Raw genomic sequence first — 25,579 nt, 5'->3', positions numbered from 1 at the left:
TACTTCTATTGTATGAAAGTCCTTGGGATGATTTGACTTAGTCCTTGGAGTGGGATGGACTTCTGTCTATTGTATGAAAGTCCGTGGCGAGATGAACGTTTTTGCGACCATGGTATTCGGATTGGTTGTGACTAAATGTTTTTATCTTAAAAAAACAGATGTTTACTTTACCCCTTCACCCAACTCCGATATTATTTAACGGCGAGTTGACCCGAGAAGTGAAAATTAAGACGGCTCCTATCCGATTTTACAGTAATCCGGCCGGTCGCTTCGTCGCATCCTCCGAGCGTCGCATGCTAAATTGGCTAAGATGAATAGACAATTTAAATCAGAGCGTTTCTGATTGAAAAAAAGACATCCATCCATCCTCGGCATCCATTGATCTCTTGATCTGACAAAAACGAGGATAAAAAACCAGTGTGCAGATTTGAATTTCCCGCCACAAGAACTTATTTAGTTAGTTTGAATTGTAGATGGCGCCACGTGTCTCGCGCCATTTTCCCGGGAAATGAATTTTTTGGAGTGATTGCAGGATTTCATTCATTTTGAGTGATTCTTCTTGAAAACGATACTGTCAGCCAATGAATAAAGACACAGACGCTTCATAACTATTAGTTGAATAAAAACACCATTACATACAACAAAGTTAGCATTCAGTAGTTAGTTTTTTGTTGATAAATAGAAAAATCAGAATAACAAACTGAAACTCAACTCAAATACTGAAATAGGCCTAGTCTCATCTCTTGATCTGTCATGTCTGTAGGCCCTATGATAGACTGATATATTGGCCTAGGCCTTTTCGAAGAAGACGAATCGAATCGGAGCTGAAACAGATCAAATGCGCACACTCGGAACACGTCCAAGACTGCCAAGAGGCCTTAGAAGGCCTAAGCTGACTTCGGGCAATAGCGCAGCCGACTTAAATTTAACTTAAATAGTGACTCATGTATCCTATTCCTAGGCCTACATAGCCTAGTACATGTTTTTCTGTTGGTGTTAGGCCTTGTACACAATGAATGATATAACTTAAAAATGACGAAGTCTTTGATGCGATGTCCATACTTCTTTCACTTCTTATTATATTTTTTCATTTCAGTTGACGGAAATAGCTTGTGGTACTAAATATGGACAAACGAAAGAAGTATGGCAATGCAAACGGTACTGGGCCTCCGCAGAAGAAAATGAGGTATGTCTTCAACTTAAGAGACACTTATCATTGTGAAATGTTGTTTAAATTTATTGGGGTTTCAATAGATTTGCGTGTGGTATTTACCTTTTATCAATACTCGAAAGGAAAGGTAGATGGGTTGGAAAAAAGGGATATTCCTTTATCATTTTGTTCATTTGAATGAAAGCACAACGATTGAACTAGCAATAATTTGCCAAAAAGACTTGGTCTTTGGGATGTGTTTGATACAGTTGATGTCTGAGAGAAGATTTCGAGTAAAACAAAACGTAAAACTTCAAAGTAGGACTTGGAGGGATGTCAATGAGATGTAAAACTAAGGTTTCTTGTACCTGGTGTCGAGGTCAGGGCAAGCACAAGACCCCACCAGCCACCAAGTGAGAAACGTAAATAGCTTGCAATGGTCTTCACCTCTGGCGGAAGACAGCGTCACAGGGCCAATAAACCCAGTTGGTGCCTAACTGTAGTGGCACCTAAATTGCTCATTATCCTGCATTAGAGGAGGTGAGGCCTATACACAATTATAAAATCGTGATTAAAAAAAATTCTTTTCTAGGGGGGATGATGACGATGACCCGTCGACCTTTGAGGCCGAGTTGGCGATGCTGGACGATTATGAGGCTGAGGTCGCGGACAATGACTCACAGGATGTGTTGGGTAACTTATCTTGATATTGCATCAATTGGTGGAAAAACTGCCTAAAATGGCTGAGGAAATCAATCAGAATTTTGCTGTAGTTGGCCTGTTCTTCATTCATGCTCTGTCCTCTTAGGACTGAGGGCTACATTTGATAAGTTGTATTGGACTGAGGGCTACATTTGATAAGTTGTATTGGACTGAGGGCTACATTTGGTAAGTTGTATTGGACTGAGGGCTACATTTGATAAGTTGTATTGGACTGAGGGCTACATTTGATAAGTTGTATTGGACTGAGGGCTACATTTGATAAGTTGTATTGGACTGAGGGCTACATTTGATAAGTTGTATTGGACTGAGGGCTACATTTGATAAGTTGTATTGGACTGAGGGCTACATTTGATAAGTTGTATTGGACTGAGGGCTACATTTGATAAGTTGTATTGGACTGAGGGCTACATTTGATAAGTTGTATTGGACTGAGGGCTACATTTGATAAGTTGTATTGGACTGAGGGCTACATTTGATAAGTTGTATTGGACTGAGGGCTACATTTGATAAGTTGTATTGGACTGAGGGCTGCATTTAATAAGTTGGATTGGACTGAGGGCTACATTTGATAAGTTATATTGGACTTAGGGCTACATTTGATAAATTGTATTAGACTGAGGGCTACATTTGATAAATTGTATTAGACTGAGGGCTACATTCGATAAGTTGTATTTCAGGTGATGGACCCGCTTACCAGAGTACAAATCCAAAATGGGCTAGGCCACCAGTTCCCAAAGACTTGAATCCCAAGAAGGATAAGTTTGTCTTCCAGCAAGTTGATGTCGATTATTATGTCGGTAAGAATCATTGGTCCTTGTATGGTTTCCTCTAATTGTAAAACAATGGCGTAATGGCCAATCAAATCCACCCGGAGGGACACTTTTAGGTCTCATTCAGAGGTACAGGTTTTTTTTATACCAGAAAAACAACAAACAAGGTGTCGGATGAAACCACAATCATTTTTCGTGAGATCCATTCCATCAAAAGTACCGACGCCGAGTGGTCTCCCTAGATGGTTGATCATTTTACCGCAGAACCTCTCTATCAAGGACACCCTTGGGGCTGACGAGTGCTGTCCTTAATAGGGAGGTGTTCTGATTACAAAGGCTGAATTGAATTGAGAAATGTCTGCTAAGAGAGGTTCCACTGTTGTATCATTCACCATTATAGTAGAACTTCTCTATTAGGGACACCCTCGGGACTGATAAATGCTGTCCTTAATAGAGAGGTGTCCTGATTAGAGAGGTCGAAGTCAATGGAAACAACCAATTTGGGACCGAAACTACTGTCCTTAATAGAGAGGTTGTCCTTAATAGAGAGGTGTCCACTAAGGGAGGTTCCACTGTAGTTGCACGTTTGTTCTTGTTTTCAGGCCAGCCCCTCCCTGGTATGCCGGGTTCCACTGTAGGCCCTGTCCCGATCATCAGAATGTATGGCATTACAATGGACGGCAACAGCATTCTCGCCCACATCCATGGATTCCCGCCATATTTCTTCGTGACGGCACCGTTAAACTTCAAAGCTGAGGATTGTAAAAAATTCAAGGTGCGGCTAACTCTTCGTAACCTTTGGGACTGGGGGTGAAAAATTTGCAGAAAATTAACAATTTGTCAGAAGCAATTCGAGGGCGTTTTGGACCAACAGGCAAAAGTTTCATCCCATTGTACATTATTCTCCACGGGGTTTTCTCAAGGTAGGGTGATACCTTGATTTTCATGACGTTTTACCAGTGTGCAACACAAGGTAGGGTGGTCAGCAATTTGAGATAGGATGGCCCTTTAGGAACCCTCTACAAAGTTCTAGAGCAAGATAGGGTGGCTCTTCCAAGGTAGGGTGGTAAGCTGCCAAGGTAGGGTGGGCCACCCTGACAATTGGCCTTCTGGAGAACACTGTTGTATCCATATAACAGAATGAGGACTTGACTTATAGACTCTTCACTATAGGACTTCTTCTCATAAAGTATGGCTTTCCAATTTCATTTTAGAATGCACTGAATGATGCATTGCTGAAAGAACGATCGGCCAAAGATGTCGCACAGTGTGTTCTAGCCGTTGATATGCACATGAAAGAAAGTAAGTAACATACTGTTTTTCATATCGTTCTGGCCAATGGTACTTAGTTGAACTCAGGAATGTGACCAGATCACATTTGTGACCCAGCGCGGCAAAATGTCGCAGGTCGCACAAAAGATGAGCCTAAAATGACACCAGGACATAATAGAAGAAATTGATACACTCAGATGTCACAAAAGGCAGACAAGAGTGAAATGAACAGCCAGTCCGTCTCAACCTGTCAAGCTCGGAGCGACATGCGACTTGTTTCGTCATGGCGGGTCACATGTTCATAAACTTATGGCGTTTCATCAGAAAATTGCATCAGAAATATCAATATATTTCTCAAAAACAGGTTCATTGAATTAAAAATCAAAGCGTATGAACCACTTCTCAGCAGTAACTTATGTTGTTTTATTCGTGTCCTCATGCAAGGCACTTTGCCTCCTTCTTCAGCATCAAATAGACGTCAGACGTTTTCGCACAAAGTTCTTACCGAATTTCTTCTTTGTTTTCCAGGTATTTATGGTTTCCATTGCAACAAAAAAGTTCCATTTCTGCGTGTGACGATGGCTATACCAAGGATTGTCCCAGCTGCTAAGCGCATTCTTGAAGGAGGCTTCAATGTTTCCGGCTATTCAACACAAGCTTATTCGACTTTTGAAAGCGACATTGCCTATGTTGTTCGGTACGTTTCGCATATCCCTGGGTCCTTGGTTCACCGTTATACAGTGGAACCTCCCTTAGCGGGCACCTCTCTAATAAGGACACCCTCTCTATTAAGGACACTAGTTTTGTCCCAAAGTGGTTGTTTTCATTAAATTTGACCTCTCTAATCAGGACACCTCTATTAAGGACAGCACTTGTCAGTCCCGGGGGTGTCCTTAATAGAGAGGTTCTACTGTACTTAAAGAGCTTTTGGGCATCATCCATCTTCCAGTTTGAATTTGTGTTTCAAGGCTAGTCAACATTGCCAAAATTTGCCAAACGTTTGTTTGCAAACACCACCAAACACATGAGTTCGCTTATGTAAGGGTTAAACCCCCGCACAATAAACGATACTGACATTGCTAAGCAAAATATTGGCCATTTGTTTGAGCTAGTGAAGCACATGATCACCAGCTCTTCTCTTGATTGGCTGGTACTGCCAACTTCAGCAAACATGATCACCAGCTCTCTTCTGATTGGCTGGTACTGCCAACTTCAGCAAACATGATCACCAGCTCTCTTCTGATTGGCTGGTACTGCCAACTTCAGCAAACATGATCACCAGCTCATCTCTGATTGGCTGGTACTGCCAACTTCAGCAAACATGATCACCAGCTCTTCTCTGATTGGCTGGTACTGCCAACTTCAGCAAACATGATCACCAGCTCTTCTCTGATTGGCTGGTACTGCCAACTTCAGCAAACATGATCACCAGCTCTTCTCTGATTGGCTGGTACTGCCAACTTCAGCAAACATGATCACCAGCTCTTCTCTGATTGGCTGGTACTGCCAACTTCAGCAAACATGATCACCAGCTCTTCTCTCGATTTGCTGGTACTGCCAACTTCAGCAAACATGATCACCAGCTCTTCTCTCGATTGACTGTTTTCGCCCAACTTCAGCAAACGTGTTTTCGAGAATGAACACGTCCAAACATTTCGAAACAAGTTTGCTGCTTCAAAATCTTAAAGCCTGGTCGACATCCCTACAGTTTGTGACCATCAGCTAACTTGGTGATGGTTGCAAAATTTAGGGTATGTGGACATGTTGCCTAACACCAGCAAATAGCAACAAACTTGTTTTGAGTTTCATTTCAATAATCTTTTGTTTTAGGTTCATGGTGGACACCGATGTAGTCGGATGCAACTGGATCGAGATACCTGCTGGATCCTACAGTCTCCGAGGATGTTCGTCAAATAATAACAAGGAAAATAGTCCGCCGTTGAGATCGCGTTGCCAGATCGAACTCGATGTGTCGTGGGAGAGGTTCATATCGCATCCAGCAGAGGGCGAATGGTCCAAAGTTGCCCCGTTCAGGATCCTTAGCTTTGATATTGAATGTGCTGGTAGGAAGGGTGAGTTCCTTTATCAAATCTTCAGGCAAAGCATCCAAAAGCTTGTTCAAAGTCAAAATGCCTTTGCATTTAGATGTCGAGAATTATGCATGGTGGAGAATCATGCATGATGTCATGCAAAATGGTCCTCTGCGTCATGAGACCTGTAGTATGATTCGTCGTAGCTTGCGTCATCGCACGTCAAAACAACATTTTTAGTTTATTGTATTTGAAGTGGCTAATGGCCTTCTTGGTTCTTGGCTTTTCAGAACATGTGTGTGGAGTACCGGGCTGAAGTTGGCATCTTATTCCTCATTCTCGATTCTCAAGCAATGTTCTCCGCAACGTTTTTTCGGCCCGGGTGCTGTAGCCATATTTTGACACAATTGAGAATTCACTTCAGTTCTGTCCAGGTTGGCAGCGAAATCTGTCCGTGTGCTCTAACAGTAAAACCATTACAAACTCAATGAATCTGTCCGGGTGCTAAAACAGTAAAACCATTACAAACTCAATGAATCTGTCCGGGTGCTAAAACAGTAAAACCATTACAAACTCAATGAATCTGTCCGGGTGCTATAACAGTAAAACCATTACCAACTCAATGAATCTGTCCGGGTGCTATAACAGTAAAACCATTACAAACTCAATGAATCTGTCCGGGTGCTATAACAGTAAAACCATTACAAACTCAATGAATCTGTCCGGGTGCTATAACAGTAAAACCATTACAAACTCAATGAATCTGTCCGGGTGCTATAACAGTAAAACCATTACAAACTCAATGAATCTGTCCGGTTGCTATAACAGTAAAACCATTACCAACTCAATGAATCTGTCCGGGTGCTATAACAGTAAAACCATTACAAACTCAATGAATCTGTCCGGGTGCTATAACAGTAAAACCATTACAAACTCAATGAATCTGTCCGGGTGCTAACTTCTTTGTCCTGGTGCTAAAGTGGGGAAAATGATTCTGTCCGGGTGCTGCGCCTGAACAAAAAGCATAGTGGAGAACCCTACTCAAGTAAATTACTTGTTCCTGTTCAAAGTGTCTCCTTGTACCTCGCTCAAAATCAAAGTACGGGATCGCAGTTTCTCCGTGGCTGCCCCTTATCTCTGGAATCGACTCCCCAAAGCAATTACATCTGCTGAGACCCTCACCCAATTCAAATACCTTCTTAAAACACACTTGTTCAATGATTACTTGTTCAATGATCACTTCAAAAAATAGAGGAGGCAGCGCTTTGAGCAGGGTGACCTGGAAAGGCGCTTTACAAAATCTATATTTATTATTATTATAATTCCTGTTTCTCGATGTAAAGGCTAAGTCAGTAATCATTAGTAATAGCTACATGCATTTATCAATGGCAATAAATGGCTGTGCTAACCACAACCATCACAGTACGAGGATTAGGAATGAGAAATAAAGTAGCCAACTTTGGAATGAGTTAACGATCCCTGATCTTTGCCCCTAAAAAAATTCAACAATTGACAAAAGAAGTATTGTTGTTGGAGGGATTTATAGTTAAATGCGATCAAACTATGTCATTTCTGATCGGGGATTGGTCAATTTTAACGCTAAATTCTACTTGGTGTTTGCAGTGCACTATTTTATTTCATTATTTGAGTTCACAACATTTCCTCTTCCTGTCAATAGGTGTCTTCCCAGAGGCCGAAGTTGACCCTGTCATTCAGATAGCAAACATGGTCATCAACCAAGGAGAGAAGACGCCCTTCATCAGAAACGTGTTCACGCTGAAAAAATGTGCAAAGATTGTTGGAAGTCAAGTGATATCATATGAGAAGGAGACAGACGTTCTCCAGGTAAGGACGTCTGCTTCACAAAACTGGCTGATGAGGAGTGTTTTGAGTTGTTTTGTTCCTTTTTTCTGGCCACGGTTTGACCGTGTTCGGCACCAGTGGCATTATTAAGGGTGTTATTGCCAAGCTGTCAGCTGCCCAGTCACCTTCCACTCTACAGTAGTACCGGGTACTTCCCAACATCGAATCGTAGATAAAATAAAAATATTAAAAATTTGATTGACTTGTTTTGCTGTTCCGATGTCAACCCTGATTGGAACCCCCGTGCAGCGACCATTTTTGTGTGGGTAGATGCATTGACAAGGCGCTGCATGGCGGCAAGAGTCATCAGCGTGGTGTCACCGTGAAGTCCCCAATTCTGCGATGATAATGGAAATAACGTCAGTTATAATAGCAGGGTCACGTTGAGTCCGATGTCTGGTGCACTTTAGTGGCATGAAGAATGCTACAATTTAACCACCTAACACATGGTAAATTATATAAAGTCTTCCTTATTTAATAATATTTTGCCTCCAAATACATTTTACGTCAATTTCAGAAATGGGCAGAATTTGTTCGAGAAGTTGATCCGGACATCATCACCGGTTACAACATCGTGAATTTCGATTTTCCGTATTTGATTAATCGCGCCAACCATTTGAAGATCAAGAATTTCCCGTACCTCGGCCGAATTAAAGATTCGCAGTCGAAAATCAAGGAGTCGATGATTCAATCGAAGCAGATGGGTCGGCGGGAGAATAAGGATATCAACATCGAGGGACGGGTGCAGTTTGATTTGCTCCAGGTGAGAATTTTGACGGGATATGGAATAATTTGATTGGGATCAACCTATAGAAACTAAAAGCGGTATTACGTGCCAAGTCAAGGTTTAAAGTCACCTTGCTCCTGAATTCTGAGTCCCTGGCCTCAATCATGCGTCTAGGATAACAACTTGCTTCAAAGTTGCAGTAAAGTTCTCAGTTGACATGTGATTCGGATCTGGGGATCTTGGGGAAAACGAGTGTTAAATTTTTACATAGAGATTCTGTCGAGAGGCTGCATTGAGTGAAAAACCTTTGTTCATGCTCGCCTTTTGATCTTTTGCTTCTGAATCGTGTCAACTTAAGTTGTGAATGGGCAAATCCCAACCCAGTTTAAAAATTTTCGTGTCAATATGTGCATTGAAAATGTTATTATACTGAAATGGCCCTGTGTCTACCAATGTGAAGCAATTATGGTCAATTCAAGCAGGGACGTCAAAAGTAACTAGAATTTCGGTCATACGCATGGAGAATGGGGGTTTCCGAGCCAATGGCCAGATTAGAGTTCCGGTCACACGCAGGGAGAATGGGGGTTTTCGTAGCCAATGGGCAGACTAGAGTTCTGGTCACTCGCAGGGAGAATGGGGGTTTTCCAAGCCAATGGGCAGACGAGTTCTGGCCATACGCAAGAGGATGGGGGTTTCCAGGCCAATGGGTAGACTAGAGTTCTGGCCATACACAAGGAGAATGGGGTTTTCCAAGCCAAGGGGCAGACTAGAGTTCTGGCCATACGCAAGGAGAATGGGGGATTTCTAAGCCAATGGGCAGACGAGTTCTGGCCATACGCAAGAGGATGGGGGTTTCCAGGCCAATGGGTAGACTAGAGTTCTGGCCATACGCAAGGAGAATGGGGTTTTCCAAGCCAAGGGGCAGACTAGAGTTCTGACCATACGCGAGGAGAATGGGGTTTTCCAACCCAATGGGCAGACGAGAGTTCTGGTCATACACAAGGAGAATAGGGTTTTCCAAGCTAATGGGCAGACTAGAGTTCTGGCCATACACAAGGAGAATGGGGGATTCGAAGCCAATGGGCAGACTAGAGTTCTGGCCATACACAAGGAGAATGGGGGATTCCAAGCTAATGGGCAGACTAGAGTTCTGGCCATACACAAGGAGAATGGGGGATTCCAAGCCAATGGGCAGACTAGAGTTCTGGCCATACACAAGGAGAATGGGGGATTCCAAGCCAATGGGCAGACTAGAGTTCTGGCCATACACAAGGAGAATGGGGGATTCGAAGCCAATGGGCAGACTAGAGTTCCGGTCACACGCAGGGAGAATGGGGGATTCGAAGCCAATGGGCAGACTAGAGTTCCGGTCATACGCAAGGAGAATGGGGGATTCGAAGCCAATGGGCAGACTAGAGTTCTGGCCATACACAAGGAGAATGGGGGATTCCAAGCCAGTGGGCAGACTAGAGTTCTGGTCATACGCAAGGAGAATGGGGGATTCGAAGCCAATGGGCAGACTAGAGTTCCGGTCATACGCAAGGAGAATGGGGGATTCGAAGCCAATGGGCAGACTAGAGTTCTGGCAATACACAAGGAGAATGGGGGATTCCAAGCCAGTGGGCAGACTAGAGTTCTGGTCATACACAAGGAGAATGGGGGATTCGAAGCCAATGGGCAGACTAGAGTTCCGGTCATACGCAAGGAGAATGGGGGATTCGAAGCCAATGGGCAGACTAGAGTTCTGGCCATACACAAGGAGAATGGGGGATTCCAAGCCAGTGGGCAGACTAGAGTTCTGGTCATACGCAAGGAGAATGGGGGATTCGAAGCCAATGGGCAGACTGGAGTTCTGGTCATACACAAGGATAATGGGGGATTCCAAGCCAGTGGGCAGACAAGAGTTCTGGTCATACGCAAGGAGAATGGGGGATTCCAAGCCAATGGGCAGACTAGAGTTCTGGCCATACACAAGGAGATTGGGGGTTTCTAAGCCAATGGGCAGACTAGAGTTCTGGTCAGACTCAAGGAGAATGGGGGATTCTAAGCCAATGGGTAGACTAGAGTTCTGGCCATACTCAAGGAGGATGGGGGTTTCTAAGCCAATGGGCAGACTAGAGTTCTGGTCATACGCAGGGAGAATGGGGGTTTCTAAGCCAATGGGCAGACTAGAGTTCTGGTCATACGCAAGGAGAATTAGGGATTCCAAGCCAATGGGCAGACATCTCACTCATGTGGTTTTATGATGTATCTGATCTGACTGTGTTTTCCCCAGGTCCTCCTGCGAGACTACAAGTTACGGTCGTACACGCTCAACGCTGTTTCCTTCCATTTCTTACAAGAGCAAAAAGAAGACGTCCAACATTCCATCATCACAGATCTCCAGGTAGGGGTGTCGTTTTCATTCTGTTAGTGTGAGGGTCTGCAGCGCAAAAGTATTTTGAAGCCAAAAGAGATTAAAGGCCAATGCCGTTTGTTCAAAATTTGAAATTTTTTATTGAAATTTTCAAATGCATAAATATGTATCAAATAAGGTTATAACAACTTCCACAATGATGATTGATGATGATGATGATGATGATGATGATGATGATGATGATGATGATGATGATGATGATGATGATGATGATGATGATGGTGAACTCACAGCATCGATAAATCAGTTTGAATAATCGTCATGAGTAATTTCTTCCAGAATGGCAATGAGCAGACGCGACGCCGTCTGGCGGTGTACTGCATGAAGGATGCCTACTTACCCCTACGTCTGCTCGACAAACTCATGTGCATCATCAACTATATGGAGATGGCCAGGGTGACGGGCGTGCCGCTTCCGTATTTGCTCACCAGGGGGCAGCAGATTAAAGTTATATCGCAGTTATTGAGGAAGGTGAGAGTTGTTGTCATTCTTGGTCTTCTGCTTCCTATAGCTTGATGTTAAAGGCCTGAGCCTTTGGTTGAATATTTGAAATTTCGGAATTGAATTTAAAAATTCTAATTTTAGCTATGTTGTTGTGTAGATAGATATACAAATATTATAAATCCCAAGTTTCAGGAAATTCCTATACGTGATATATGCACTATGGCATTGTGTATAACTGCATTTCTATTTTCCTGGACCACCAGTAATTATGAACAGCTTATTCCTTTAAGGCGCACTTAACCAAACGTTTCGTCAATTTGTGAAAGTTTTTTTGCAGCAGTTTGACAAAGCGGGGAGGATTTATTTCACTTTTACATTTCGTATTTTTGTTTTATCTGCTTTCAAGAACTGTGAATAATGAAATCGACAAGCCATTTTGAAGAGTGCATTGACGTGGCCTTTGAAGAATTATTACGATTTTTTTTCAGACGAAAGAACAGGATTTACTTCTTCCGACTAAAAAAATAGAAACCGGAGAGGAATATACTGGTGCTACCGTTATTGAGCCGATCAAAGGCTACTATGATTCGCCGATAGCTACTCTCGATTTCTCCTCCCTCTATCCGTCCATTATGATGGCCCACAACCTCTGTTATACGTCACTGGTCAATCCCCAGATCATTCAGAAATTAGGGTAGGTATTTAAAAACCATAAAACGTACCAACTTTGGCCCCTGGGGTAACTTTGACCCCTGGGGTAACTTTGGCCCTGGGGTAACTTTGGCCCCTGGGGTAACTTTGACCCCTGGGGTAACTTTGGCCCCTGGGGTAACTTTGGCCCCTGGGGTAACTTTGGCCCCTGGGGTAACTTTTCCGCTTCTTCGAATATCGGCAAACACAGATATTTTACACCATCCAAAAGTTATTACTCTTCATATATCATTATTCCTTCTATAACCAGAGAAACACATTTCCATGTCTTGAATTTAACAATTTTTTGGGCACCCATTTCAGAGCCATTTTGGTCTTGGGTATTGAAAAATACAAGGGCACAAAGGCCTGCCTAGGCTGTGGTGGCCTTGGTTAAATTTCAGCACTTCCATCACTTAGGAGCTATTTTGAGGGGCGGCAAAGTCTGCTCCTTTTTGTCAAAGTTATGATGTTTGACAGAATCAAAACAAGATTACAATTATAGTTGTACAATCTCCTCTTCTCCTTTTTATTTATCACGATGGTTCACAACCTCATGTTATACAGAAATTAAGTGAGTTACATTCGTAGCCAACCATGTCATTGAATCAAAACAAGTTTACAATTAAAATTGTAGAATCTCCTCTTTATCACAAATTACATTTGTAGTGTAAACAAAGCAAGGCTACAATGATAGTTTCAATAGTAGTGGTACAACAGTCCATCATGATGGCTCACAATCTTGCATACACAACACATCAATTCTCTTTCATACAGAAACTAGGCTAATTACATTAGCAATAAGTACTTGTTGGTACTGATACAAAGCTACAATGGTAGTTTCAATAGTAGTGGTACAACAGTCCATCATGATGGCTCACAATCTTGCATATACACAACTCGCCAATCCTCTTTCATACAGAAACTAGGCTAATTACATTAGCAATAAGTACTTGTTTGCACTGATACAAAGCTACAATGATAGTTACAATAATAGTGGTACAACGGTCCATCATGATGGCTCTCCATCTTGCATACACAACTCACCAATCCTCTTTCATACAGAAACTAGGCTAATTACATTAGCAATAAGTACTTGTTTGTACTGATACAAGGCAACAATGATAGTTACAATAATAGTGGTACAACAGTCCATCATGATGGCTCTCCATCTTGCATACACAACTCATCAATTATCTTTCATACAGAAACTAGGCTAATTACATTAGCAATAAGTACTTGTTTGTACTGATACAAGGCAACAATGATAGTTACAATAATAGTGGTACAACAGTCCATCATGATGGCTCTCCATCTTGCATACACAACTCATCAATTATCTTTCATACAGAAACTAGGCTAATTACATTAGCAATAAGTACTTGTTTGTACTGATACAAGGCAACAATGATAGTTACAATAATAGTGGTACAACAGTCCATCATGATGGCTCTCCATCTTGCATACACAACTCATCAATTATCTTTCATACAGAAACTAGGCTAATTACATTAGCAATAAGTACTTGTTTGTACTGATACAAAGCTACAATGATAGTGTCAATAATAGTGGTACAACAGTCCATCATGATGGCTCACAATCTTGCATACACAACTCATCAATCCTCTTTCATACAGAAACTAGGCTAATTACATTAGCAATAAGTACTTGGTTGTACTGATACAAAGCTACAATGATAGTTACAATAATAGTGGTACAACAGTCCATCATGATGGCTCACAATCTTGCATATACAACTCATCAATCCTCTTTCATACAGAAACTAGGCTAATTACATTAGCAATAAGTAATTGTTTGTACTGATACAAAGCTACAATGACAGTCACAACAATAGTGGTACAACAGTCCATCATGATGGCTCACAATCTTGCATATACACAACTCATCAATCCTCTTTCATACAGAAACTAGGCTAATTACATAAGCAATAAGTACTTGTTTGTACTGATACAAAGCTACAATGATAGTTACAACAATAGTGGCACAACAGTCCATCATGATGGCTCACAATCTTGCATATACACAACTCAACAATCCTCTTTCATACAGAAACTAGGCCAATTACATTAGCAATAAGTACTTGTTTGTACTGATACAAGGCTACAATGATAGTTACAACCGTGGTGCAACAGTCCATCATGATGGCTCTCCATCTTGCATACACAACTCATCAATCCTCTTTCATACAGAAACTAGGCTAATTACATTAGAAATAAGTACTTGTTTGTACTGATACAAAGCTACAATGATAGTTTCAACCGTGGTACAACAGTCCATCATGATGGCTCTCCATCTTGCATACACAACTCATCAATCCTCTTTCATACAGAAACTAGGCTAATTACATTAGAAATAAGTACTTGTTTGTACTGATACAAAGCTACAATGATAGTTTCAACCGTGGTACAACAGTCCATCATGATGGCTCTCCATCTTGCATACACAACTCATCAATTCTCTTTCATACAGAAACTAGGCTAATTACATTAGCAATAAGTACTTGTTTGTACTGATACAAAGCTACAATGATAGTTTCAATAATAGTGGTACAACAGTCCATCATGATGGCTCTTGCATACACAACTCACCAATCCTCTTTCATACAGAAACTAGGCTAATTACATTAGCAATAAGTACTTGTTTGTACTGATACAAAGCTACAATGATAGTTTCAATAATAGTGGTACAACAGTCCATCATGATGGCTCTTGCATACACAACTCACCAATCCTCTTTCATACAGAAACTAGGCCAATTACATTAGCAATAAGTTCTTGGTTGTACTGATACAAAGCTACAATGATAGTTACAACAATAGTGGTACAACAGTCCATCATGATGGCGCACAATATTTTTTTGTAGTATAAAACTACTTGATTGTTCTGAAACAAGGCTACAATGATAGTTAGACTACAGTGGTATGATAGTCACTATCCAGTCTATTATGATGGCTCAAATCTTTTTATGTACACTGCTGGCCAAACCAGTGTTTTTTTCTGCTGCCTATTTTGGTCTGGTGGGCCAACAGACAAAATTAGATACTTACAGCTACCACCAGACCATTAAATCATACCACCAGACCATTTTCTCTGTTGGTGTAGATGGTTTTTCTATCAAAAAAATGTTAGATCACCAGATCAAAAATTTCTTACCACCAGCCCATTAGTTGAAGATAACTTCAACCTCGACAAAATCTGAGCTTACCACCTGAGCAAAGAGAAATTGAGTGGAGAACACTGCTGACCCCTCATAAAACTTGAATGTCATGAAGTACAGTGGAACGTCCCTTAGCGGACACCTCTCTATTAAGGACAACCTCTCTATTAAGGACACTAGTTTTGATCCCAAATTGGTTGTTTCCATTCAATTTGACCTCTCTAATCAGGACCCCTCTATTAAGTACAGCACTAGTCACTAAGTCAGTCCCAAGGGTGTCCTTAATAGAGAGGTTCTACTGTATATTTGACCCGTAAGTGTGTTTCCGTTTTTGTCAGGCTAACTGCTGATCAGTACATCAAGACACCATCGGGGAACTACTTCGTGAAGAAATCTGAGCGGAAGGGACTGTTGCCTGAGATCTTGGAAAACATTTTAGCCGCAAGGAAAAAGTAAGTGTGTTTGGTCTTGGGCAGGGGTGGGGCTAAATGAACATCTAATTTGAAATTTTTCGGCCATAATCATGGTCAAAAAGACATTTTCTTGTGACTGTTTGGTGGGCATTGGTTTTACAGTCAAGAGGCCAGTGATTAAGTTTGTTTTTGGATGTTACCATCAAGACATTTTATGTACTGATTTCAGATGGCATCTCTGTTTACAAGACGGTGCTTGTTGAGAAATGCCTTGTTTTCGGTAGTGCACTGGGGGTAACGGGTGTATTCAATAGAAGATTCAAATGGGCATGGCGAAGCGGGTGGCTCTTGCCTTACTTGGGTGGTATATTTGACCCGTCAGCTTAACCCTTTAGCACTCTAGTGTTGTTATTTTTTTCCATCTGTTCCTCCAGAAAAATGCCTGTAAATTACTAAAAATGAGCAATTTTAACATGAAAGTTGTAGTAATACTCATCAGTACACAGATAACTCATTGACTGACCTGGCAAATGGGCTCCGAACATTGACCCAAGCAGAAAAATTTTTCAGGTCAGATTTCGACCCGATTGGGGGCGTCCACAGGCATTTGAAGGAAGAGCTGCGGGTGTCCACAGGCATTTGAGGTGCTAACGGTGTCCACAGGCATTTGAGGTGCTAACGGGTTGATAATGCGGAATCTTTCGAGCCATATGTCTGGCCGGTGGTATTTTAAAACATGTGACACTTCAATTTCAGGGCAAAATATGATCTCAAGCTGGAGACCGATCCATTCAAGAAGGGGGTGTTGGATGGTCGCCAGTTGGCCCTCAAGATGAGTGCAAACTCCGTTTATGGATTTACGGGCGCGCAAGTTGGCAAACTGCCATGTTTGGAAATCTCTCAGAGCGTGACGGCGTTTGGGCGCATGATGATCGAGCAGACGAGGCAGCACGTCGAGGACAGATACACGATCGCGAACGGATATAAACATGATGCGAAGGTTAGTAGATTGTAGGCCCATTCTTCACGTCGGAAACATCAAACGTTGAGGTGATAAGTCGGCAATTTTTGCCCAAACGACACTAGCGCTGTTTACGTGGGACCAAACCCGACCAAACCAGACCAGATCACGTCGCCCACGACGTCGTGAATGATGTATGTTTCGGAATGACGTCAGTATGTTCATCGAACCGGACCAGACCAGATCACATTCGTGCACATTTACGCGGCAGACTTATCTAGACCGACTTGGATCGATCTAGATGAGTTTGGTCCCGTGTAAACAGCCCTGATGCTCACCACTAGGGGCGCTGATCAGGAAGGAGGCAAATGAACTTTGGCGTGAAAATATAACATGTGGGGGAAAAGTGGCAGCTAAATCTTATTCTAAACCCGGGGTTTCCACCAGGATGCTTAAATCTGTTTAAAACACCACTTAAGGCTTTAAAACGTAAGTTTCAAACACATAATTATGGGCCCCAGACCAACAGTCTGGGGACCATATTGAGATTGCTGGAAGTTCTACATTCTTCTGTCTGTTCACCCACAAACATTATTGTGAGTGTTCTCTAAAACACCTAAATAAACCAAAAATCTTTCTTCCGTATACCACCAAACATAACCCCAACCATTCAACGTCACCAAAGACTTTTCGAAATTTGGATAATTTTGATGACTTTGAAGCGTTTTTATGCGCCGATTTTTCTGATTTGCTTTCAAATCTCCGGCACGACACGTACATTAGCATATAAGCTCCGCCCCGTAATGGTGACGTCATATCCTCATGCATCATGGCGGCGGTATCTCTTTGCCGAAGTGGGGGATCCCCCGAAGTGGCGAGCTGTCGAGTATTTTGAGCAAAGAACGACGGTTGAATGTAGGAATAAAATAAAGGAATAGCCTTAAATGCTTATCGATGATCCATCCTGCCCATCTGAAAAGGTTAGGGTGTTGTTTAAATGTTATTGAGCGTGTGATTTTGAGAAAGCGCGAGCGTGTTTGTCCGGAAATAGATCATCCGCGAAACGGAATAGACTTCAATCCTCCATACGTGTACTGTGTGGGCCCGTGGGGGCTATCAAATTTGCTGACAAGCAAATTTCAAATTTCTAGTAATCTCTTGTATCTTAGTTATTCATATTCTATCAAAAGTATAAAAAAGGATTTAATTGAATTGTCATCTCAAAACAAAACGTAGTACAGTAGACCTCACCTTAGTCGAACCTATTGGGACCATAGATTTTTCTTCGACTTACACAAAGTCTACTTAGGTGATGATTATTCAAAAGATAAGCATGAAATTTGCTTCAACTTAATCAGATCTCGGCATATGCAAGTTCAACTTTGGCAAGGTTGACTGTATCTTCAATTTTCATGACACGGCATACCTTTTCAAATGACAACTCAATTATTCCTAAATGGACCAAAGCAGCTGTGCCTGCCATGAAAACCACCACCACTAGCCAATTCTGAGGAAAACCAGATGCTGCTACTATGTTAGTCCTATGGACAACTCCAAAATACAGAAGTACTTGATTTAATCCCACAAAGCAACTACCTTCTTTGCTCTTCTACCCAGGTGCCTCCCTACCTCACAACTTCCATTGTACATCTTCACACCTCCCTCAACCCTAATTAGTGGGGACCATTCAATTTGCTGCCAAGCAAATTCATAGTTCTAGTTAATCAATATGATGGGGGATATACCCCCATGCCCAAATATGGGGAGGATATGTCTTTGCTCCCCCCCCCTGAACCCTGAAACCAAAATATTTTTCGTATTTTCTGAGTAACCTAGATTTACCCATGTCCCATTCAAAGCACAAAAAGTACATTTTTGATTGGAAAATCGAAAGTAACAAAAAAGTGTGGCCTAGTAAGTCAGCCAGAGTATATTCTTTGATACTGGTGACTTGATTTTCTTTCCATTGTAACAATTTCTATGTTGTAATTTTAAGACTGCATCATTCAGATACATAATTGAACACTGCGTTACCAAAGTGTTGGCAGTTGCTGGAAAGGTAGTGGTAGGTGCGGTTGAGCCATTTCTCCTCTTCAAGCCAGGCTATCAGTTCCTTAATCGTCTTGTTCCCAGCTTTGGATTTCACTTCAGTAATTTTCCAATAAGTTTGGTCCTTTGACAGCCTGGGTGCCTGTCGGTAGCTGTCCCGCACAGCTTCTTGTTTCTTGCTCCGTTGAATGGTAAGGCCTTCACTATTTTTTTCGATCGACCACCACCAAGCATCTGTTTCAAAAACTATGAATAGGTGGTAAACTAGCACAAAGGTCAGCTGTTTCTCGGAGAGAGGAATCTTATAGGCAGTAACAGTCCTTATTTTCTCATCTGCGTCAAGATACGATTCAAGTAGGTATTTCAGTTTATCATCTGTTATCCAGTACTTTGAGCTCACTTTTTCTGGATCAGCCTCTGCGTTGATGTAGGCATAATATTTACCATCTTCATCAGGTTTTATCTCATTTCCACATACGTCCTCAGGCTTTGTGATTTCAAGTGTCGTTTCAGTAAGATATTCGAACATTTCGGTAGCAAAATCGTAACAGTTTGACTGCCTCCACTGTTTGGACCTTTTCTGTAACCATGCAAATAAATCACCTATTGTGACCTTTGCCCCGCTGCTTTGTTTTGGTCCTTTCACGTTTATGCGCGTTACGCCCCGGCAAAAATCTCTTACAGCATCAAGTCTTTGGCTTTGCTGAATTGTAATACCCCCATTATTAATCTCCAGGGACAACCATGTTTCAGAACCAACTCTGACAACCAAGAAAATGTGTGTGCCATGTTTAAAAAAGGGCACATTGAATGGTACATAGTCTTTCCGGTTTTTTTTGTGTGCTGCTGTATAAACTTGGACCTGAGTTTTAGTTGTCCATCTCATTCGGATGAATGTTAAACTCTTTATCAGAAGCTCGTTGTCAGGAAAGGTGTGATCTTGCTTTTGTAATTTGTCTGCTTCGGGGTCGAAGAACAAGGTTTTGGTCCACGCGTTGCCGGTCTTCGGCTTTAATGAGCTGCCTCCTTGACTAGATGAAGACGATCCCTGGCTAGATGAAGACGATCCCATGTTGGTTTTTTTATACTGAAATAGATTATTGTTTTTGAGGGTATTGTCCTAGGTCCCATTCCAGGGCTACAATAAGTTGGTGCTGTGTTGTAATTTTGACCCCCGTAAGTTGGGCGCCCCCTAATTTAAGGAATTGATACCGAACTGGAGGTGCTGGTTGTCTCACCCAAGGGTGGAGCTAAAATGTAGACCAACACCGAGGCGTAGCCGAGGTTTTGGCCAATATTTTAGCTCCACCCGAGCGGTAAGGGTGAGATGATCAATACCGACAGTGAGGTATCAATTTCTATTCTAAAACATCTCAAATCTAATATAGAATAATGTGGTTTTTAAATGCTTTTGAAATGCTTCCACAGTTTGCACCAACCCAAGCGGTTTGAGTTGTCTCATCTAAACCTCTGTGGTGAAAACGAGGCTATATACATTGTCCATTAAAAAAGAAATATTCTCACTAGGGTGTTTTAGAATCGACCGTTAAACTGTGTATATACGTTTATAGTGTAATTGGGAGCCCTGCATGTCCCTTTCAAAAATATTTTGGCACACCCAAGTGTTGGCCCCATACGCTCAATAGGCCTAGCTAGAACCCCATTTTAGCATACACCTCCTTACCTGTGTTGGCTATGGAAAAAGCACTCCAAATCCTCCACACTTCCTCAATGTCCTTCTACTTCTAATGTACTTGTTTATATCTTGAAATCCAATCATACGTGGCCAAAAAAATAGTATTCATTGCGTGCCATTCTGAAGAGCATATTTTGGTCACAATACCATACATACATATTTCACAGCGATGAGCTTACCTGGTAAAGCAGATCTATACGAGTTAGTGTCTCTAAAGAATATAAAAGTGACCTCAATTTTAAAGTAAAAAATACATGTTGTGATATTTTTGTTCAAAACCCAAAAAAAAGAAAAAAAGAAAAAATCCAAATCTGACTGAATCGTCACGCTTTTCCGATGTTGATTCCAAATACATGTAATATGAGGTTGACCCGAGCAGTGTTGATCAGGTATCAAGCACCAACAGCAAGGTTGTCTGTTTTATACTTAAAGGGCTCATAGTGATTATTTGTCATCAAATTTAAAGCTAGCGGTCCGAGAGTGCGACACCAATGACCGCTGCAATCAAAATGAGGCTTACTTAACATACAGTAGAACCTCCCTTAGCGGAAGACCTCTCCTTTAAGGCCACTAGTTTTGGTCCTTTATGGATTGTTTCAATTTAAGTTGACCTCTTTAATAAGAACACCTCTCTATTACGGACAACCTCTCCATTAAGGACACTAGTCTTGGTCCCTTATGGATTGTTTCCATTTAATTTGACCTCTCTTATGAGGACATCTCTCTAATAAGGACACTACTTGTCAGTCGCGAGGGTGTCCTTTATAAAGAGGTTTTGTATTTTCTTGGACAAACATTGATATTCTGATAACCTATCCCAAGCAGCAGTCGGGCGGTAACAGATAGCCATTGGATAAAGAGCTGATTTATCTCATGAAAGCCCTCTATTGTCTTAATTTGGTTCCTTGATCTCATGCTAGATGAGGCGGTGTAGTATTACTTGGACATCCTTATCTTACAGTTTCATTTCTTTTTCAGGTTATCTATGGCGACACTGACTCCGTTATGTGCAAGTTTGGGGTGGAGACGGTTGCCGAGGCGATGGAACTCGGGAAAGAGGCAGCAAACGTCATCTCGGAGACATTTCCTCATCCAATCAAACTCGAGTTCGAAAAGGTATTTTGAATTTCTTTCAATGTCGTTTGGTTGTAGTTCCGTCGCGCACCATAAAACATGTTATCTACTAAAATGCTTCCATTTGCTACTTCAACTTGAACTTTTGACCAAATCTGCCATTGATGACGTCATTGCCATTGGCATGATTGGTGCCAAAAATTATTTCTTTTGACATCGATGCGAAAAACCTTTTTTCAAAATGGTTATTCAAACGCAGACGATAGACAAATGTTTTTTATTCCATGCCAACAAAAGAAGATCTAGAAACCTATGGCGAGATCTGGGCCACACAAACAATAGTGCCTTTGTGGCTTAAAGAGTAAGTAGAAAGCCTTTAAAATCGTTCGAAATACAGTTCGATTAACCCAATAACACCTTGAGCCACTGCCAGCGCAAGTGCTTATTCCCCGATGTGATTTTACCTGGAAATCATATTTTTTGCGATGGGTCCAGTTTTGCACAAAATGACATAGGTGAACTTCCAAATAATGTATTATAAGTCTTGTTTATTTAAAAGAAGATGAAATTTCCTATTAGATAGGGTACATCCAAATCGGAATCAAACAAACGATCCATTTCAGCAATTCAAATGCCCAACCTGCATTTACTGGCTTAAAGAGAAACAAAAACTTAATCGTCAAATATCTCAAAAACTTCTACAGCAACCACCATTGTTCATCCGGGCATTTGAAAGCTTAAGTTTCATAGATTAATAAAAGGCGGTGCTCTGAAGGAGATCGGTAGCTAAAGCGCGCGAAATTTAAATATGGGTGTGCGGGTGTCATCGGGGTGTCTCCAGGTGTTATAGGGTTAACTCAATATATCACATCTGACCAGATTTCTGCCGATATTATATCCCCGATTGGGGATTTAAATCGGCCATTCAAGGGGCAAATATCTTGGCGCCAAAAACAGACATCGGCCATGTTTTGGAAAATGACGTCATACCATGTAAAATCTAAGAAGGACGTCCTCGTGTCGCCGATGGGTTGCGTACCTGCGAAATTTACGCACCTCAGCACAATAGAGGTCGTTATGACGTTACAAAATTGTATGTTAGTTCATGTAAATGGTGGCCTCAATGGACCGATGTGTTTTTTTTGGGCGGGAATGGCCAGCCAAACGTAAATGGGCCCATAGAAGTCATATACGACCTGATATCCACTCAGAAGTTACTGGGTCGTTTTTGATGCTCGCTGTGACTACAGAAATGAAAAGCAGTGTGGCTCTAATCTACTTACCCTTTAAGCTGCTTAGAATTTAGCAGACCAGGTTGATCAAATCGTCCTGCAATGCACACGGGTTGTGGGGGTATTGTCATCCTTGGCATGGACTCCTGAATGATGAAATCCGCTACAAACAATCGTTTCCAACTTACTAGACAATTAAGTACCATATATGGAGAAAATTGAAATTGATGTACATGTACACCTCTATGAAGCCCCTTAAAGGGAGACTGTAGGCTGTTGCCAGGTAGGCAAGGTTAAGTTACATGAAGTTGCCAATAGGGGTCTCCTATCTCATAGTACATCCAAAATATTCGCACTTGTATTAGAAATATCATCGTCAAATTATACACAGCCTTGTCATTAAACTGCAAACTTAGCACAAGGGGATGACTGATACCAGTTTGACCTCCTAGCTCCTGCATATGGTCCTCCTTTAAATTCAAACGTGCCAAAATTTCCATTTTTGTTTCTTCTCAGGTTTATTTTCCATACTTGTTGATCAACAAGAAGCGATATGCCGGACTCTATTTCACCAAACCAGAGATTCACGACAAAATGGACTGCAAAGGCATTGAGACTGTGCGTCGGGATAACTGCCCCCTGGTGGCCAACCTCATCAGCAATTGCTTACAAAAGATACTGATAGATAGGTAATTGAGATGATTTGTGAAAAAAAATCACTGCCAGGGTTTCCGCCAGGATTAAATTTGAGGGGAGGAAATTTTTTTTGTAAAATTTTTTTTTTCTTAAAAAGGGTATATGACCCCTCCTGAGATAATTTTTGGCCCTAAAACCGCTACAATTGGCTCCCAAATGCTCTTATTTTACATATCAAATCATGAAGATTACTCATATGACAGTAAAACAAACTTTAGTGCTCAAAATTAAGGGGGGGATATCCCCCCCTTGAAATATTTTAGGGGATGATGAATCCCCCAATCCCCCCTCTGGCGGCAACCCTGACTGCGATGAAATAAGGACTAAGCCCTCGTCATATTATCATTAATGAGTCAGTAGATACGATCTAAAATCATTCAAAATACGGTTTAGCTGCGAGATGCCAGCAAGAAAAATCACAACTGAACAAATCCTCTGCCGATAAAAATGAGTCCCCTCGGGCAATTTTTACAGCCTTCACTTTTCCCAGAAGTTCCTGGGTCGTTTTAAGTGCTCATTGTGACAACAGAACTAATTATCTATCCAGCTATAGAGAAAAGCAAGTAAAAAGATTAGCTCCATATTTGATCATCTTCTTCTTCAGCGTTCGCTCTGCACTTGGGGGTGATTTTCTCCAGGGAGTAATCCTCACTAAGGCGGGATGAGCGTTTATGCGTGACACTATGGTTATGCGCCAATTGGGTTTATTGGCCAAGTGAAACCGACTTCGACGAGAGGTTGAGGCCACGCAGGTTTCTCATGTTTTTCACCTGGTGGGGTTCTTTAACCTGCCATGGCATAGACACCAGCTACAAGGAACCTTGATTTTAAGTCTCATTTGAAGGGCTCTGAAGATCCAGGAATTTTAGTTCCTTGAAAAGCCATGCCGGTTCATCGAGAAATACAAAACTGGGTTGTCTGCAGGATCGAACCCGGGCCCTATTGCGTGGTAGCCAGCAGTGTTAACCACTAGGCTATGAAGCTCCCATAATTGATATAAAGAGATCACGCTCACAATATTTATTTCAGGGATCCAATGGGAGCGGTGGACCATGCTAAGCAGACAATCTCCGACCTCCTCTGCAATCGCATCGACATATCACAGCTGGTCATAACAAAGGAGTTGACCAAGACCGAAGGAGAATATGCAAATAAGCAAGCGCATCAGGAACTGGCCAATCGGATGAGGAAGCGAGATCCGGGAAATGCGCCGAAACTTGGTGATCGAGTGCCATACGTCATTATCGCTGCAGCGAAGGGTATTGCTGCGTATATGAAATCTGAGGTAAACATTTGTGGAAGTACTTATATAGTAGAACGCCTTTATAGAGGAGTCGGTTGAGACTGACAATTGCTCTCCCCGATTGAGAGGTGTCTTGATTGCAAAGGTCAAATTCAATTGAATGATCAATTTGGAACCGAATTTGATGTCCTTAAGAGAAAGGGTGTCCTTAAAGGGAGGTGTCATCTGGCCTCTGATCGATTTGTGTGATGTTCCTTCTTATACCTTATTTTCTTGTAGGATCCAATTTACGTTCTCGAGAATAGCATCCCGATCGACACCCAGCATTATTTGACCAATCAGATTTCAAAACCTCTGCTCAGAATCTTCGATCCCATCCTTGGCGAAAAGAAAGCTGAATCCATCTTGCTTCGTAAGTAAATTGAAGAAAGTTTAAAATTTCATGAATCTAAAAGTTGGACAACAAAATTTAAAGTCCGCGTACTGCCATTTTTGTTTGTCTTTTGGGCCTTGTTTATGTAAAAGCAAAATTACGTATAATCGTTGAAAAATTGGTGGAAAATGTGGTAAGCCCCCGATGTTTTCATTTTGGCCCCTGATGAAAAAGCCAAGAGTCAACCACTTTGAAGTGTTGATGGCCGGACCACGGAATGCAGGGATTACATTGATTGCTGCACGAATCTAACTGTAACATGTTCGTCTCTCTGCAACTGATTATTGTTAGCCCAAAAAAATTTGATGTTATGTTTCTGGTTTCTGCCCATGTCAATTCCAACCCCTGCGCGTCAATATCTTTTATTTTCCCATTCAGTAGCCAGCAGACGATATCCTGCACCTGGGCACCACGTGGCGTATATTTCAACTACCCTATTGTACGCATGACTCACCGTTGGAATTTCCCTCCAGGCGTGCATTGATTTGCATACATTATTCAGCATTGTTTGGCCACACGC

At 41.8% G+C, this 25,579-nt stretch overlaps 2 protein-coding genes across 2 annotated transcripts in view; one reads left to right on the top strand and one right to left on the bottom strand.

The window, feature by feature from the left end:
- Positions 1-498: 498 nt before the first annotated feature.
- LOC135492489 (DNA polymerase delta catalytic subunit-like) overlaps positions 499-25,579 on the top strand; it is a 28,184-nt gene continuing 3,103 nt past the window's right edge. Inside the window, exons 1-19 of the mRNA XM_064778997.1 lie at positions 499-645; positions 1,097-1,186; positions 1,743-1,843; positions 2,551-2,670; positions 3,246-3,418; positions 3,858-3,945; positions 4,444-4,612; positions 5,746-5,987; positions 7,624-7,790; positions 8,326-8,571; positions 10,811-10,921; positions 11,231-11,422; positions 11,884-12,089; positions 15,601-15,714; positions 16,432-16,675; positions 21,360-21,497; positions 23,204-23,376; positions 24,413-24,668; positions 24,906-25,038. Of these exons, the coding sequence (XP_064635067.1) occupies positions 1,125-1,186; positions 1,743-1,843; positions 2,551-2,670; positions 3,246-3,418; positions 3,858-3,945; positions 4,444-4,612; positions 5,746-5,987; positions 7,624-7,790; positions 8,326-8,571; positions 10,811-10,921; positions 11,231-11,422; positions 11,884-12,089; positions 15,601-15,714; positions 16,432-16,675; positions 21,360-21,497; positions 23,204-23,376; positions 24,413-24,668; positions 24,906-25,038 (2,935 nt within the window). The 5' untranslated portion in view covers positions 499-645; positions 1,097-1,124. The remainder of the gene's footprint in view (positions 646-1,096; positions 1,187-1,742; positions 1,844-2,550; positions 2,671-3,245; positions 3,419-3,857; positions 3,946-4,443; positions 4,613-5,745; positions 5,988-7,623; positions 7,791-8,325; positions 8,572-10,810; positions 10,922-11,230; positions 11,423-11,883; positions 12,090-15,600; positions 15,715-16,431; positions 16,676-21,359; positions 21,498-23,203; positions 23,377-24,412; positions 24,669-24,905; positions 25,039-25,579) is intronic.
- Positions 16,671-20,448, bottom strand: LOC135492490 (uncharacterized). Its single transcript, XM_064778998.1, has 2 exons — positions 20,370-20,448; positions 16,671-19,772 (listed from the first exon to the last, which is right to left on the bottom strand). The coding sequence occupies exon 2, from the start codon at positions 19,755-19,757 to the stop codon at positions 18,639-18,641; it is 1,119 nt and encodes a 372-aa protein (XP_064635068.1). The 5' UTR covers positions 19,758-19,772; positions 20,370-20,448; the 3' UTR covers positions 16,671-18,638.

Source organism: Lineus longissimus, chromosome 8, assembly GCF_910592395.1.
Source record: "Lineus longissimus chromosome 8, tnLinLong1.2, whole genome shotgun sequence".
Taxonomy (NCBI): domain Eukaryota; kingdom Metazoa; phylum Nemertea; class Pilidiophora; order Heteronemertea; family Lineidae; genus Lineus; species Lineus longissimus.
Note: the sequence above shows the minus strand (reverse complement) of the source record. Positions and strands in the feature narration are given on the sequence as shown.

Bases quoted from the DNA above. Each gene is read 5' to 3' on its own strand.
- LOC135492490 (XM_064778998.1), bottom strand. From the start codon at position 19,757: ATGGGATCGTCTTCATCTAGCCAGGGATCGTCTTCATCTAGTCAAGGA.